Source organism: Zasmidium cellare (assembly GCF_010093935.1).
Source record: "Zasmidium cellare ATCC 36951 unplaced genomic scaffold M409scaffold_70, whole genome shotgun sequence".
Classification (NCBI taxonomy): Eukaryota; Fungi; Ascomycota; class Dothideomycetes; order Mycosphaerellales; family Mycosphaerellaceae; genus Zasmidium; species Zasmidium cellare.
The window spans coordinates 69,566-85,442 of NW_022987014.1; the positions used below are offsets into that span (position 1 = coordinate 69,566).

Here is a 15,877-nt window from a genome sequence, read left to right on the forward strand (position 1 = left end):
CTGTGAGTTACAACAAAGCCTGCTTTATATCTCTCGAAAGCCAATGCACTGGGAGATGCTGGGAATAAGAGTACAGAATCATATGAACCACATCCGACCTCAAAGATTCTTCCTCACAACCTCCTCTAGCTCAGCCTGACTCAGCTCCTTGATCCCAAGCAACGCATTATCATTCTTGTCATTCCAATCACTCCCATAATTCTTGTTGAAAATGCTGACCTTCAAGAAGTTGAACATAGCAGTCATAACCTCCTCGCCCTTCTCCAGCAAGCCATAGCTCGTCTTCAACAGCTCCTCGGTGTCGACATTCTCCGTCTGGATCTCCAGCTCAGGCTTCACCTTCTTCGCGATTGCGACGAGTTCGTTCTGAGAGATGGAGGTGCTCTGCACGAAGACGCTCCTGTTTTTCGTCTCGGCTGGATGCTTCAACACGCCGGCAACGGCTTTTCCGACGTCTGCGAGAGTGGTGGTGCTGACTTTGTTGTTCGGGTCGTCGAAGAGGGCAGTTGGGCCGCCGTGCGTGTTGATCAGGAAACCCTTCCCGAGACCCCAGTCGAGGAAGACGCCATTGGCAATAATGGTCCATTCGATCTCGGACTCCTTCTTCTCGAGATACTCATGTGTGAGGAGTTTGCCCTTGAAGACGGGTAACTTGGCGGTGTTGGCGTTACCGCTGACGTTGGAGCCGAAGTCTGAAGGAAGGAAACGTTTCACGCCGGCTTCGATGGCAGCGTCGATGAGGGCAGGCTGCTGGTCATACTGGGGGAGGTTGGAGACGATGGCGTCGATTTTGTTGTCTCTCAGGGCGCTTATAACGGATGTCTTTGAGTCATAGTCCACCTTGACTGTCTTGACGCTGGATGGGAGGCCTTCGGTCTTGCCGCTGCGAGAAAGGGCGACGACCTGAAATGCATTGTTGACGAGGGCGTTCACGATAGCTGGTCCCAGGTTGCCTGTTGCGCCGGCGACTGCGATGTTCTTGTATATGGCCATGGTGAAGTGAAGTCTGTTGCGATGTTGTTGGTTCTGTTTACGACGTTTCTCCTTCTGCTTGATTGTGTGCTGGAATCTGTTGGACCAAAAACACTATGAAAGGAAGCATCTCGTCTTTATACCCTCCTGTCTCCCCAAACCATCGACGCCATCAAACCCTTCTCTTCAGCAACACACTCCAAGCATTTCACATCAAAGCCGGCATTTCAAATCCTTCGTTCAAAGCTGATTGGTCCAGAGCTTTCAATTCCGCCTGCTGACTATACTCGTCCGGAGGAGACGGAGGAGTTTGAATCCGGCAATTTTGAACTTGGCGGAACATGGGTGTAGCAGAGAAGACGGCCTTGGAATCATTGGCAAGATTTCTTGTGCAATGCATGGCTTTAGGGTTTGCGGATGCTTGCTGCTCGAGATGCTCGTGGTTTGTAACATTGTAGCGCTGAACGAGGAAGGTGGTCGATTGACGATTACGATGAATTATTGTTGATGAGTGCATGGCTTGGAGGTCGCTAGACCCTTGCTATTGCATGATCCAATCCTTGTCTATAGCAATGTCAACTTTCGTCAGCTTCGGCGGTCTCTTTCCGAAGATCCTTGCTCTTGTGCAAGATGTATACATCTGTCCGCTCTTTCTGATGATGTGGATGACAATCATTTCGCAGCTATGCATTACAATTTATCGTGTGATAGGCTATCTCCGGAGTGATTGCTGTATTTTTCGTTTCCTGGATCTTGATGACATGGAAATTGCGAGATTTTTGGTTTCGTTCGGCCGAATCGACGGGGCGGCAAAAGTCAGGGGGAAGCGTGAGGATCCGAATCCGAGGCTTGCTAATATGAAGCGGCGATTGCCTGTCTGGAGCTTCGTACTGCCGCTTTGAGATGTTGCGAAGGTGCATATGATCGCTTCTGCTGAGGACTCGTTGTCCTCTAGCTGTTGAGTCTGTCAGAACCCTGATGATCAGGCTGCGACACCAACCTGGCCAGGCGGCTTTTGATCCCGTTCCACACAACCGGAAAGTGACGTGGAGAGGAATGGCTCGTCATTTGCACAGTAAGGAATCCCGTTGCGCATCATAACACAGGACCGAGTTTCGTCGCCGGGCTGACCTCATGTCTGTCGTTGCACATGAAGAGGATTGGGTTCGTGTTGTGCGCTCGGACGATGCCGCGACCTCTCGAATATACGTTGAGGTTGCCTGATTCAAGATTCTCGTTTTCGTTCTCATCAATAGAATCACCCTCCGTGTCGAGAGCGAATGTTATATCATCCGGGAAGTCCTGGGCTGCTTCAATGTAGTCGACACTGCTGTGAAGAGGGCCTCTCCAAGTTTGATGTTGGCCTTCACCAGCGCCGACCATTGCTTGCACACGCTTGTAGGACTTCCCCGCGTGAGCGATAAGGTTGCTGTATTCTGAGGGCGGTGAGATGCCAGTGGCACTTGCAAGTCGTGAATTCGATGGAGGTGGGATGATGCACTTATGATCCTTCCTTCTCTGTTTGCTTCAACATATACCAATCGGCCCAGTGAATCCACCGTATAGTTGGAGGTGTTGAGGAGCTGTTCGTCTTTTCGGCGTCGCGTGTCGATATTCGGGGCGAGGCGGTTCTGGTATCAGGGGAGATGGACCTGGTCCTGATTTCGTGCATCTTCGCGCACTCGACGTAGAAAGTGTTCGGTAGTGTCATTGTAAATGGCTTCGGCGAGAGCGGCCATCGGGGCCGTCGCAGTATCTATCCACGTATGTCAGTCATGTTTGGCCCTAGATGAACTTGATCTTCGAGCGCGTCGCGTAATGGCGAGTGGTCTCAGATCTCCTTTCCAATAAGCTGAGCACGTGAAGATTTGGTTCTCTACTGGATAGATGCGCTTCAAGGTTCGGACGTGGCAAGGCGCGTTTCGGTTGTTCTGGCGAGGGCGGCATCCGATCCAGACTTGTGGCTGTCCGAGGATGGCAGTGGCCCGCTCGTACGGGCTATCGAGGAAGTTGCAGATGAAAGACACGCGCACCCTATAGCAACTGTTGACCAGATCAGGCATGTCAATGGTAGAAGTTGTGGCTGTGGAGGGAGTTGAGGCGTACAGCAGCATAGTTGCGTGGATGGCAGCTTTCAGGAGGGAGGGATTGAAACCGACAACATCTCGCAGGCCGCGTGTTGAAGATTGGGATACATACTTAGGATTGATCGAATGGTACTCTGGAATACTATTCAAATGGGCAAATAATGCCTTCTCAACTTCTGCCCGCCCTGTCAGCGTTCGATGGCCAATCCGTGCTACCCCTCGACCCTCCGCTGTCCCTCCTACCCCCCGACTCACCCCTATGACCTCACCTCGCTGTCCCTTCACAGTAGCTTCCAGCACGCGTGCGGCCTCTGGACTGCGTGCACGAGCCATAATTGGTGCACGGGCCACCCACCGCCAGCTACAAATATTTTCTCGAATCCCTCCCAAACCTCTTCTTCTTTCCTCCAGCCGGCACCGCCAAGTGTCACTTTTGCCCTGGCTGGGCTGCCAACCCAGACGGGGCAAGGAATTTTTTGAACTCAAACCATGGCGCTGATATTGCACTACCGTCAGCTGCCGTGGCCCATTTACTTTTTTCATCACGTTGACTGCTTCGGCGGCCGCCTGAAGAAGATTGGTTTGTTTGATGTCGTCCCAGCGCGGTGAATTGCCCTTTGTGAACCGCCTTATGCCTGATGTGTCTCTGCCTGCCCGCTCTCATCTCTGCCTGGTCCCTACCCTGCCGCTGAGAGTGTGCTGTTCGCTCTCTTGCGCGCCAGCTTTTGTACCCTGTCTGTTTGCAATGTGTGGCTATCAAGCTTGGATGGTATGAAACGCGTAACTGCCTGTTTGGGTGAGGTCAGTGAAACTCCACCCCAAGCGCCCAAACGTTGCCATGTAGTCCGTCAACGCGTAGAACCTGCAATACACATTCCCAAAGCCATTTTCACATCCACAGCGCAAAGACCGCACCAATGGCTTTCAATACGTACAACAACAACACCGCCGACTCCGCCTCCCCTCCCCCAAGTCTGGACGTGAAAGACGCCGACTTCGTCATCGATCTCGGCAACCTAGAGCTTGCTCTAGGGTACAAGTTCAATGACCATGCCCTGGTCCGAGAGGCGTTCGTCGGAGAGAGAGCGCAGGTTATGATAGAGGGGAAGCTAGTCCGCCAGCCAAACCAGCGGCTACCGATTCTGGGAGATTCGGTGCTCAAGACCGCGTTCTGGGACACCAACTTCACCAAGGACGAGCTTTGCGGTATGTTCACGCCTCCTTGGGCTGCGTACGAGATAGGCGCTAACTTATGGGTAGCCGCATCATGCAAGAGGTTCGATTCCTTCTCCAGCAACCGATCTCTCGCCAAAGAAGGATGTTACCTATACATCCATACCATGATCGTTTGCGTGGACGGGAAGCGTTATTGGGAGAAGAAGAAGTGGACGGGCGAGGAGAGAACCACCGCGGTGGCGTCTACGATCGAGGCCGTGATCGGGGCGGTGTGGATAGACTCCCACCAGAACATCGAGACGGTGAAGAGCGCCATCAACGGCCTCTTGGGAGCGGGCAAATGCTAGACATCAGAAGCACACGACTTCTTCACGATGCATACTGAAAATTCAACGCGTGTGTCTTGATACCAGGCCTGGCCTGCACAGGATTGCCTTGACCATGGACCGACAAGGCTCTCTCTCTCCTGATCACTGTCCCCTCAATTCCTCTCAGAATAACAGATCCCATTGCTTGTGGTATACATTGTGCTGCTATCTGGTTAGTTAGCTTGCATAGAGGCCGTAGCATCACTCGTTGCGCGTTCCAATGCCCCTTTTGATAGTGCCTCCTCGCTCTTACTCATGTTTCCAATCCGCTCTTTCCCTTCCCAAGCCTTTCCCATTGAGGGTCAAATTTCTGTTCGCTTTCTTTTGGGCGTCTTCGGAGACGACTGGTGGTTTTGGTGATTGGTTCCGGTGTTCACAGAGGAGGAGGTTGAAGAGGAGGGCGGAGGAGGTAGGATCGGCGGCAAGGCAGGCGCGATATCGCTCGTTGGAGACTCGGAGGAGTTGGACGGTTTCGAATCATATCTGCAGGTGTTCCATCGTATCTATAGCTTTCTTCATCTCGAGTAATCAACTATGAGTTCCATGCATAGTGCAAGCCCTCCGAGCGTCGTGTCCATCAAGACGCTGGCGATGGTCGCAGTCGCAGCGAAACAAGCGGTAGGCCAGGAGGCTCTGGTGTTATCTCTCTTTGCAAGCTGTGAGACCCTTCAAAGATATGCAAAAATGTTTGCTGTCGTACTTCCAGGTCTCTTTGCAGGGTAGATGTTGTTTGCCAGGCTGATCTGGCTAGCAAAGGCTCGCTGGTGGGCGAAGATTTCGATTCTTGCGACGGTGGAGGCGGCACTGAACACAGCGAGGACGGAAGATTGATGGATACGCATTGAATAAACATCTACAGAAGAATCACCATGCCATTGACCGTATCTCAGAGCCTCTTCCACGTACATGTCTCAACTGCGAGGCCTAAACCGCGCCCAAAGCCTCAAGAATGACCGGAAGCATGGCGAGCACTGCCGTTTGGCCGCGGCAGCGAGTGCGAACAAATTTTTGTCGCTACTTGCGCGTTTGGAGATCTTTCACAAAGATGTTTCCTTACTCTTGCCAATCTTTGAAGCTACTTTCACCGCCAGGTCCTCGTCAGCCACCTTGCTACGCCTCCAGGTCCTCCGGCGAAACGACGCCGGCGAGACAGGGAGACAGCGAGAGCCATCCAGCTACGATCCAGCCTCCAGCTCACTCGTTTCATCGCTTCGGCTCCTTCACTCGTATCTTCACTCTCACCTCCTCGACAGAAGAAGCCGTTCCACCGTCACAAGCCACCGGGCAACCGTAGAAGCGAAGCAGATGCTGGACGATATCGATAGCTGGCGGCCATCTGCGTAGAAGGAGCGTTTCGGCGGTGGTATAGATACAGAATGGATACTTTGATATGCAGAGGCCAGGAGATTGGGTATTTGCTGCGTTTGCCGAGATCTTTGAAGCTGTTTTCACGGCATGGCATGCATCTACAGGCGTAGCAAGCAGCGGAGTCAGCAAACGGTATCCATCGCTGAGGTGCTTCTGTTAGGAGTACGCGTATGGTTGCGACGCATAAGATCAGTATCTACGGAGACTGGAACTCGCTCTTTCTCCGACAGCAAGCTTTTGCGTCGGTATCAATCTGACTCCTTCTGAGACACTACATTGTAGACAAATGCACCGCTACGACATGAGCTTGGGAAATGGTCAAAGAGCAAGACAACATCATCATGATGAGGCGCAAGGACATTCAAAGGAGGATAGCATACCTGTGGTACTGAAACTGCTTCTACCACGGCGGCGGCGGCTTGCACCGATATCGCTACACGACTTCCGCCGATGGATGAGGCTCTAGATCAGCTACTAGGGCGACCACGGGCTATGAAAAGTGGTACAAACCAACCCATCATCATCGTGAAGAGGTGTAGAAGAGGCAAAGAGATATGATACGTCTGTGGATGAAAGAAGTCGGTCTAGCCGTGACGGCGACCGCTGACAATGATATCGCTCAACAGCTTTCTCCAGCCGGCGATACTCTACATAGTCCTCTGGCAATGAAGCGGTTCTATGAATCGGCAAGAAGCGACACAACACCATTCAGAAGAACCGTCGAGTATGTAGAAGGTACATCGCTACCTGCATGTCTTGCGCCTCTTCATGATAGTACTGTCTCGTCTTTCGTCAAGTTTTGAGGTTGTTGGCACGCTGAAGAGCGGAGTGCTGGTCTTTGAGCGTGGAGGGCGCAGCAGCGGCGTTTGCAACGATATCGATATCAATGGCATGCGCCGCGGTCAGAGCATCCTACGTCTTACACAGAGAGTGTATCGTCGTATAGATCCTTTGCGCTCGTTGTTGGAGGTATTTTCTCGCTCCTCAACAACATTTCAAGTCTCTTTCACGCTCAGCGGCCGTTTGATAGCCAAGGAGGGCTACAATAGCGTTCGTCACAACAACAACACCGCCGAATGCCGCTTCCTCCAGACCGGTTTCCATAGAATCAGGACGTAATATCATTCGCTTTGAAATTTGCCGTCCATCACAACGGTATTACCATCCTCCTCGTCGAATTTTCCAACGCCTTTCACCCTCAGCGGCGAAGCTATGGCAGGGGAGGGCAGCAAAGGAGCTCTTTACAACAGCAACACCACCGAACGCCGCCTCCTTCAGGCCGACGTTCTACGGAAAGTAGACGTGTTATCACCCTTCTCATCGTTTGCTGTCCATCACAAAGGTGTTCGCATCCTCCTCTTCATTTTTTCCAACCGCTTTCACACTTAGGGGCTGAACCCCAGCGATTCAGGGGAAACTCTGCATCCGGCGATATCGCCGCAATAAAGGCAACAGCTCAAATGAGGGGATTTGCGCAGCTTCTGAGCTCTGCAAAATTCACTCAAGCCTTCACTGCTCGCCTCAAAGGCCTGGAGAAATTTCACATGCCATTTACAAGCCCCTTTCACCGTCAGGCTGGCAGCTGTCCAGCGGCGGCGACTCCTGCCGGTGGTATCGTCGCAAGAGAGCGTCTGCTAGACGACAGGCGATTACACAACGTACGAGGGTTGCAAATGTCTCTTGAGGTTTGCATGTTTGCTATAAAGGTATGGAGAGACTCCTCAACACATTTGGAAGCTTCTTTCACCGACAGAAGGCCACTGACAGACGTCCAAAGCCAACAACTCCATCCAGCGATATCGTCGCAAGACGAGCATGGATCGAAAGGCGCTTTTTACGCAGTCATTGAGGATGCGGACAATTCATTGAAGGTTCTTACGATCACTTCAAAGATATGGAGAGACTCCTCATCACTTTTACAAGCCCCTTCCACCGACAGAACCTCATTCAACAGGCATCCAACGCAACCGCACTATCTAGCGATATCGATCGCAACAGCACAACCTCTCGACAACAGCCATTGGCGGCTCGATGAGGGCTTGGACAAGTCATTGAGTCTTTCGACAATCATTCCAAAGGTATGGAGAGACTCCTCGTTACACCTAACAGCATATTCAGCCCTCAGAATGCCGTCAAACTAACGGATAGCGCCTTGACAGACCAGCGGTGATATCGTCGCCGGCGGAGGAAGTCACCACAACAAGCGTTCTGGCAAAGTAGAGCCCATCGAGACTTCCTTGGAACACTTGAAAAGCGACATGAAGGTATGCAACTACTCCTCGCCAACTCAGAAGGCAGCACTCACCCTCACAGCATCGCTGAACTGAACTCAAAGCCATACACCTTCGCCAACGATATCGTCGACAGCGAGCATCGCAGCGACAACTGCCTTACTGGCGCTGTACAGACAGTGCGCCTGCCATGAGAACTTTTGGAAGGCACGATGGAGGTAATTAGTCACTCCTCCTCAACCTTGAACGCGTCTTTCACCATCAAAAAGAATACAAACTGACCTTCCAGCCCTTCCACCGCCGCGGCAAACGGTATCGCCGCTGGATCTGCGAGCCTTGAACAACGTTCTACAGGGCAGATCCGGCGGCAACGATATCGCCAGCATCTCCTTCCATGCGCTCGAGCGACGCGCATCCTCTCGAACGTCTCCTCACGGCCGTAATGACCTCCTGGACGATCTGCGCCATTGAACCAGCAACGCCTTCGACGAGCTTCGCAGCAGCGACACAGCGATATGGATGTATCGATGGCAGAAAGAGGCGTGAATAATAGAAAGAGGCGTACGAGATATGGTATACGTTCTTTGAGGGCAGGAACATTTGTGGAAGGCTGATACTGGATGGATCGTTGAAGAAGAAAGAGCCATGGATGGATATCAGCGAAGAAAGAACGATTGATATCGATCCGAAAAGAGCAGTTACAACACGGCAAAGATGCTGGTGGCTGGTATGAGCAAGGAGAAACAGAAGGAGCAGGAGCAATGGATACGGCAGTAAGTGGACATCAAGAAGGAAGGCGCGCAAAGACGAGACGGCTGATATGGAACGTTTTCGAGCAGTGCCTGTCTGAGTGTCATTACGCTTGGGACTGGTCTGAGGACTGGACAGGAGTCTGTGGAGGCTGCAGAGTCCCACCACTTCGTAACCTCAGGCTTTCACCCTTCCAGAAGGCAAAGAGATGCGACAGGGATGGTGACGACTCATCGACGGCACTACGATCTCACTGCCATTGTCGGAGGCTTTCGGCCAATGGCAATGGAGATCGATCTTCGTCAGATCTCGTGCTTCCCGATTTGGGGAGTGCAATACTCCAGCCTCAGCAAGGCGCTTTGAGCTCAAATGGCCACATTATCCAACGCGCTCAAGAGGAGGTTGCTCAACAGGACGAGACGAAGCTCCCCATACCCATATTGCATGGTAGGTGAGTTGTTGTTGTCGAGATCTATCACTTCACAGCAACCTCATGCCGCGAGCATTCACGTTGATTGGCTTCCAGGCAGGCTATGGGATGTCCCGGGACCCACAGGCGCGAAGTCAATTCAGACCAGGATGCGTGGACGGGCCCCTCCGAGCTGCCCAAGAGCACGTCGACCTTCTGCCCTCCTCCGCCGTCCTTTTCCTCACCTCCTCAGCAAGACATCCTCACTGAGCACAGCTTTCTCCGTCATCTTCGCTCATACACATACCATCGTCTATCATTCATTGCTCCGGACAGACATCAAGCTGCCGAGATGATCTCGTACGTGCAAGCTGTTCAACCCCCTACCTTCGCCCTCCCAGTGGAGGCGGATCCCAGCGACGGCGAGCACCAGAGAACCGCCAACGCGCACACTGCCCTGCTCAATCTGGCAAACTACACTCCCGCCGTCATGCCTCACCCAGCACGTGAGATCGACAGTGGCATTCCGGCACTTGAGACTCCCCTCAGCTTGCTTGGTGCGCCCTCTTCTCCTACCCTCTCCTGGACCTCCGGTCCCGCTGGTACATCCAGCAGCATCACCACTGGCTCGGTCGGCTCTGCATCTGCTGGGATCTCTACGCCTCCGTCCACGGCCGCTGTCCCAACTCCACTCCCTCCAAGCTTGGACGCGCGACAGGACGACTTCGCCATGGCGCAGTGCGTCTTCCCAGCGACCGCGGTGGTCTTCGTGGGAAAGTGAGTCTGCTTTCTGCCCTGCATCCCCAAAAGTCTCCTCACTGACAGTATCACAGCCTACCAGCTAGCTGCTCAGACGATACGCTGAGTCTCATGGTCTTGCGCAAGTTCTCAGAGTACGGTCGCGTGAGCGTGTTCATCAAGCGTACGATCGCGCAGAAACCATGGGCTCTCCTTCAGTACCACGTACGTTCCATCGCTTCTTGCAAGCCTCTCCACCACACTGACATTGTCTAGAACCGGTGCAACGCCTATCGTGCCATAGACGAGGCCCACGGCATGGAGATGCTTGGCCAAACCTTACGTGTGCAAAGATCTCAGGCTCGCCGTGAGATCGCCATTCTCCGCGCTGACGGCCTCCAACCAAGCCGCTACGAGCTTCTCATGGCCTTTGCCCAGTTCGGAGAGATCGAGAGCGTCTATGGCAACCCACACGTCGCGTACGTTGTTCGCTTCAAGTGCTACGGCTCATACGCGCTGGCCAAGGACGCTGTTCGCTCGCGCACGACGCCATACGATCTGGTTTGAGGGCATTGTTATACATTCGCGCAGAGAAGAGACCACTTGCTCCAAATGGCTCTGATGTACATAGCTTGCTTTGACTTGCTTTTTTCGGCGTTCGCAGAGAGAGATACCCCACGGCGATGGCTCTGGGAAGGTAGCATGGCAGCGCACGCTGCACATAGATCGATAATAGCGAGAGCAGACGTTCCTCTCGTGACTTCATCTTTTCGTCTTCAATTTTCATCTCACTATCGCCATCACTTCGCGCGTTACCGCTTCATCATCACTTTTTACCTCATTGTCGCCATCACTTCGCGATCTCACTGTCGCCATCCCTTCGCGTTTTGCGTCCGACATCACTTCGCGTGGTACGTTCACCATCACTCTTCATCTCACTGTCCCCATCACTTCGCATTCTCACTGCCGCGATTACTTCGTTCTCACTGTCGCCATCACTTCGCATTCTCTATCCGCCATCACTTCCATCGTCACCGCAACGCTCACCACGCGCGGCGGCCATACCATCACTCAGCTCTCTCGAAACGTTCAGAGACGAGATCACTCAGCAGACGTGAAGTCAAGAGCTCTCAAACCCAATTCCCCCAGATCGACCTCGACCCACATCGTTCATGCACGCCATACCGGGATACCAAAACTCTCCTTGCCGGCATCGGCCTTTCGTCATCGGTCTGGAACCAGATCCACCTTCAAAAGCATACAGCCATTGGTATCGATATCAAATCACCACCAGCCAACGAACATATACAATAAGCAGACCATCTCCTCCAAAACAAGAAAAAGGCTTAAAAAGAAGATAAAAAGAAAATGCCAGGCAAAACCCTCCTCCTCCTCGGCTCCGGCCCCGGCATCGGGATCTCCATCGCCTCCAACTTCTCCGTGCGCGGGTTCACACACATCGCGCTCGTATCCCGCAACACCGAACGGCTGAAACAAGACCAAGACACCGTACTCGACGCCATCCAGGAGAGGGGGTATAGCTGTCAAGTCAAGACGTGGACGTGCGATTTAAGCGACTTTGAGCAGCTGGAGAGGGTGCTGGGGGAGGTGGAGGGATGGGGAAGTTTGGAGGTTGTGGTGTTCAATGCGGCGAGGGTTGCTGGGAAGGGGCCGTTGGAGGAGGGGTTGGAGGAGTTGGAACGGGATTTTAGGGTGAGTTGATTTGGTGGTTTCTTTGGTGAGAGTGGCCGTATGCTGATACTCACGGTAGTTGACGAACCTCGCCCTTTACAAAGTCGCCCAATGGGCGATCCCCATCCTGCAAGCTGTCAAGGACGAAGATCGGCATCCGTCGTTCTTCGTCACGAGTACGACGAAGCTGTACAAGGAGCCTGTGCCGGATCTGGTGTCGCTGTCGATGGTGAAGAGCGCGCAGCGGGCGTTGGTGTTGTCGTTGCATGCCAAGTTTGGGGAGGATGTGCATGTTGCGTTGTTGAGTGTTGGGGGTGTGGTGGATCCGAAGAAGAAGGTGCTTAGTCCAGAGAATATTGCGGAGAGGTGTTGGCAGTTGTATCGGCAGAGGAGGGGGGAGTGGAAGAGGGAGGAGGAGATTGATGATGAGGTTGAGGGGCAGTAGATGGGAGGGATGGTGGGAGAGGAAAGGGGGGTCTTGTAGATATTTTGAGTCGTGAGTCGTGTATGCAACGAAGAGATCCAGCCCAGCGTCCTACCATTGCTGCTCCTGCCATCACAATGTTCACCACCGCTTCCCTCATCACTTTCTCATCCTCAGCACTCACTCAAAATGCCACTCCGTCCCCAACTCCTTTTCCCCAACCTTCACAGGCTCCTCACTCGCCACCGCAACCCCAAGCAACCTCGCCACCCCATTATCAGGCGTAACATTCCTCCACTGATGCATCGTGCCCCTCTGCACAATCGAATCCCCCTTCCTCACAATCCTCTGCTCCCCACTATCCAACGTGAGCTCAATCTCGCCCTCCAAAATATACACCACATCCAGCGTCATCGTGCGGTGGTTCGGACTCTTGCCGGGTCCCAGCGTCACGATGTTGACACCCCAGCCGTTCGTGGGACAGATCTGGCCTGGTGGGAGGCCGTTGGTGCGGTCGTGGCTGTATTGCTGGATGTCGGACTCACCGGAGAGGTCGGCTTTGAAGGCGTGCGAGGTGTAGAGGATTGTGAGGTCGGAGGGGTCGGAGGGGTCGTTTGGGCGCATGGAGATGCGGTGGGGTTCTTCTGGGACGGTAGTGGAGAAGATAGCCTGGCCGGAGGAGTTGTGGGTTGTAATGTATTGGGGCATTGTTGCGGTGGGTGGTTGTGTTCGTCCTTCTGATTGGTGTTGTCTTGTACGAAAGAGTGGAAGGGAAGTGACCAAGTAGTTTCCAAGGTCTTGAGTTGCGATGAAGTGCTGATTGCTTCTTGACGTTCTTTGATGGTGTTCTGAGAGATGTTTTTCTGGGCGCGGAAAGTGAAGAGAGTAGCTCTGACGAAGGAAGCAGAGAAAATTTGAGACGAGAGAGCTTACTTATATACCACCTTTCCCTCCATAGTCCTTGCTGCGAGACTGCGGAGGCCGTTTGTCCGCTTCTACACCTACCTCATTCCTTCAATGCGGTATGTGTTCAGGATGTGCTCATCTCAGCAAGCTTGCTCGAGCTTGCTTCAGCTCCACATCGCTTTCGGCGCAATGATCTTGACCGCTCAGCAGGACAGCCTGGAAATTCAGGCCTGTTGACATCGAGAAGGGAAGAAGTTGAGCCGGTCTGGATGGATGTTTGCCCGTTAAGAGATGGGGAAAGAGAAGCAAGAAGATGGAAAGAGATGGCTGGATGGCAGGTCGGCGGTTGAGGATCCCGACGAAAGAGCGATGGCTTCGGCACTAGGAAGATCTCTCCGGATTTGATTGGAGAACTAATCAATTTACGGGCGTCCATTACCCGGAGAGATATCTCAGCTCGGACAGTCCACGGCATTGGCATTGGCTGGAGCTGAAGGAGCGGCACTGCTTGTCGACTTCGTCTCTTCCAAATTGTCACGCATTTGGAATTATGCAAGGCTCCAATAGCTCCTCTGCCCGAGTGCCCGTGGCGAGGAGGTCCCACAGGAAGAGCAAGACCGGATGCCAGACCTGTCGTAACCGCAAGGTGAAGGTGAGTTTGTCATGGTTGTGTTGGTCGGTCATGAGCTTACCGTTCAACACCACAGTGCGACGAAAGACGTACGGCTGCTCAGACTCTATCCAAGTAGATTTTTCTGATACATGACAGGGCCACTATGCCGGAACTGTGAGAAGCACTTCATTGGCCTTATCAGCTGCGACTTCGACGATCAGGCTCCTGTCCTTGCCCAAGACGCACCAGCAGGAACGAACCAAGTTGGTAGAGCAGCTGAACCACTCCAATTGCCTACAATGGTATCAGCTTCATCATACGATGCACTCTTAAGACGACCACAAAGCGAGGTACCATCAACAACCTTTGACAAACTGGCAGCGTACTGTAAGTGACGAGAAGCACTCTTGACAGACAGACACGTTCTGAACTTACAGACTTGAACAGCTTCGCCTATCGTTCCTTCCCATTCTACGCCAGTAAAGATTTGATTGATGTCTGGTGGCCCTTCGTTCAGGCAGATGATCTCCTTTTCCATGTGGTCATGTTGCTGAGTAGCATTGACCTGGCACGAACATCAAACATTACTGACACCACGAGTGAAGCTCAATTATTTGGCCAGAGCGTCTCGATCCTACGCAGTCGACTTGCTGAACCCACAGCAAGCAACTCTATCTCGGATGCGACTATCGCTGCAGTGGCACTCCTGGCCGCCTTGGAGCACCATCGAGACAACATTCGAGCTCTGCAGATGCACATATCGGCGCTGAAGCACATCGTCGATCAGCGCGGAGGCCTTTCGGCTGTCAAGGCTGAGAATCCAATGGTCGCGAATGTGCTCTTCTGGTGTGCGCTGGTTGCCATAAATGAGCCAGCACTACTGCCGCTCACATACGAGGACGCCTTGGAGATGATCGACCAACCGCAAGATGCAGACGATGCTTCTCTACTGACACATGATGGTGGGGAGGCCAACTTGTTCGATCTTGGACTGGATCCGCAGACCGCGTTCGTACTACACGATGTCCAACGTCTGTCAAGGCTGTACACCGCCACGCTCAGTTACGGCAGTCCCGACGAAGCCATGGACGTTCTCAGTCAGCTCTGCATAATCCTTCAACGTTTGCTAACGTTGAGCAAACTTTCCGATGACGTGACTGGAACGCCAGGCCTCTCGCAGAGCTGCCGTCTTGCTGGTGTCCTTCACGTCTTCACACCACTGTCTGGCTACTTCCCCGACCCGACCATGATGCTTCATGCCCTCGTTCGCGACATCAAAAGCTCTCTCACAAAGATGATTGGCGCAACGGGTACTCATAGCCATCTGTTGCTCTGGCTTCTAGGAGTCGCGGGTATCACGGCTCACTCAATGCCTGAACGGGCCTGGTTTGTTGGACATCTGGTGGTTGTGGTGCAAGACCTCGAGATCAAGAGCTGGCAAGTGTTCAGGTCAAACTTGGTGAAGTTGGCTTTTCACGACAATTTCTGCGATGTCAGCTTTCAAGCATTGTGGGACGAGGTACGACAGAAGCAAGACGCGTTGGATGTCTATAGCTGATTGCTCAATCCTACTTGTCTTGCCACCCCCAGGACCTCCATGTCAGCCTCGGAATATCTTCTCTGAATCTCCTCTACGTTCCCACCGTCGGGATGGATTTCTAGCTGCTAGGAGGATTCATCGTACAAAAACAATACCTTGCAATCTTCCATTCCCCTCCCACCTTCTGCATAACAAACAACTCCTGATTGCTCTCCCTCGTGCTCTCTCCACTTGCTAACTTCCTCTGCATCCCAGCAGACGTTGTCCTCGCAAAAGCATACTCCGCCGATGCAACAACCACTTCCCGGATCTCAAACTCCACGTCCAAGGCAATCATAGAGAAACAGAGCTTGTACCACTTTTCGATCGAGTCCTTGCCGACTTGTGTCTCGAAGTTCTGCGCCATGGTCGCGCCGTCGGTTGTGTAGAGTGCGGCGCAGCCAGCCGCGTTGGAGGCGACGAGGTGGGTGCGGTAGGAGTTGAGGGTGGAGCGAATCTGGGATTCTTCGGTGGACATGATGAAGTCAAGGATGGCGAGCATGCAATGGATGGTTGAGAACGCGTTTTCGAGTTGTGAGTTGATCTGTTTCGATGATTAGAGAA

The 15,877-nt window shown here is 53.1% G+C and overlaps 9 protein-coding genes across 9 annotated transcripts; 5 read left to right on the forward strand and 4 right to left on the reverse strand.

Annotated features, from left to right (window-relative positions):
- Positions 1 to 99: 99 nt before the first annotated feature.
- On the reverse strand, positions 100 to 993 carry M409DRAFT_61331 (uncharacterized protein; the record flags this gene model as incomplete). Its single annotated transcript, XM_033814713.1, has 1 exon — positions 100 to 993. One exon carries the CDS (start codon positions 991 to 993, stop codon positions 100 to 102), a length of 894 nt encoding a protein of 297 aa, XP_033659715.1.
- A 1,074-nt stretch (positions 994 to 2,067) lies between these two features.
- On the reverse strand, positions 2,068 to 3,392 carry M409DRAFT_61332 (uncharacterized protein; the record flags this gene model as incomplete). The annotated part of the gene is made up of 3 exons (XM_033814714.1): positions 2,068 to 2,490; positions 2,655 to 2,728; positions 2,768 to 3,392. The coding sequence occupies 3 exons, from the start codon at positions 3,390 to 3,392 to the stop codon at positions 2,068 to 2,070; spliced, it is 1,122 nt and encodes a 373-aa protein (XP_033659716.1).
- A 584-nt stretch (positions 3,393 to 3,976) lies between these two features.
- On the forward strand, positions 3,977 to 4,582 carry M409DRAFT_30701 (uncharacterized protein; the record flags this gene model as incomplete). Its single annotated transcript, XM_033810045.1, has 2 exons — positions 3,977 to 4,265; positions 4,320 to 4,582. 2 exons carry the CDS (start codon positions 3,977 to 3,979, stop codon positions 4,580 to 4,582), a joined length of 552 nt encoding a protein of 183 aa, XP_033659717.1.
- Positions 4,583 to 6,525: 1,943 nt separating this feature from the next.
- On the forward strand, positions 6,526 to 8,396 carry M409DRAFT_61334 (uncharacterized protein; the record flags this gene model as incomplete). The annotated part of the gene is made up of 5 exons (XM_033814715.1): positions 6,526 to 6,706; positions 6,747 to 7,021; positions 7,078 to 8,049; positions 8,131 to 8,235; positions 8,307 to 8,396. 5 exons carry the CDS (start codon positions 6,526 to 6,528, stop codon positions 8,394 to 8,396), a joined length of 1,623 nt encoding a protein of 540 aa, XP_033659718.1.
- A 520-nt stretch (positions 8,397 to 8,916) lies between these two features.
- On the forward strand, positions 8,917 to 10,666 carry M409DRAFT_61335 (uncharacterized protein; the record flags this gene model as incomplete). Its single annotated transcript, XM_033814716.1, has 5 exons — positions 8,917 to 8,975; positions 9,134 to 9,403; positions 9,479 to 10,138; positions 10,195 to 10,324; positions 10,376 to 10,666. 5 exons carry the CDS (start codon positions 8,917 to 8,919, stop codon positions 10,664 to 10,666), a joined length of 1,410 nt encoding a protein of 469 aa, XP_033659719.1.
- An 801-nt stretch (positions 10,667 to 11,467) lies between these two features.
- Positions 11,468 to 12,236, forward strand: M409DRAFT_71455 (uncharacterized protein; the record flags this gene model as incomplete). Its single annotated transcript, XM_033819179.1, has 2 exons — positions 11,468 to 11,812; positions 11,871 to 12,236. 2 exons carry the CDS (start codon positions 11,468 to 11,470, stop codon positions 12,234 to 12,236), a joined length of 711 nt encoding a protein of 236 aa, XP_033659720.1.
- A 159-nt stretch (positions 12,237 to 12,395) lies between these two features.
- M409DRAFT_30704 (uncharacterized protein) lies at positions 12,396 to 12,923 on the reverse strand (the record flags this gene model as incomplete). The annotated part of the gene is made up of 1 exon (XM_033810046.1): positions 12,396 to 12,923. One exon carries the CDS (start codon positions 12,921 to 12,923, stop codon positions 12,396 to 12,398), a length of 528 nt encoding a protein of 175 aa, XP_033659721.1.
- Positions 12,924 to 13,671: 748 nt separating this feature from the next.
- M409DRAFT_30705 (uncharacterized protein) lies at positions 13,672 to 15,292 on the forward strand (the record flags this gene model as incomplete). Its single annotated transcript, XM_033810047.1, has 4 exons — positions 13,672 to 13,773; positions 13,829 to 13,841; positions 13,891 to 14,121; positions 14,172 to 15,292. The coding sequence occupies 4 exons, from the start codon at positions 13,672 to 13,674 to the stop codon at positions 15,290 to 15,292; spliced, it is 1,467 nt and encodes a 488-aa protein (XP_033659722.1).
- Positions 15,293 to 15,392: 100 nt separating this feature from the next.
- On the reverse strand, positions 15,393 to 15,791 carry M409DRAFT_30706 (uncharacterized protein; the record flags this gene model as incomplete). The annotated part of the gene is made up of 1 exon (XM_033810048.1): positions 15,393 to 15,791. One exon carries the CDS (start codon positions 15,789 to 15,791, stop codon positions 15,393 to 15,395), a length of 399 nt encoding a protein of 132 aa, XP_033659723.1.
- Between the last annotated feature and the right edge of the window lie 86 nt (positions 15,792 to 15,877).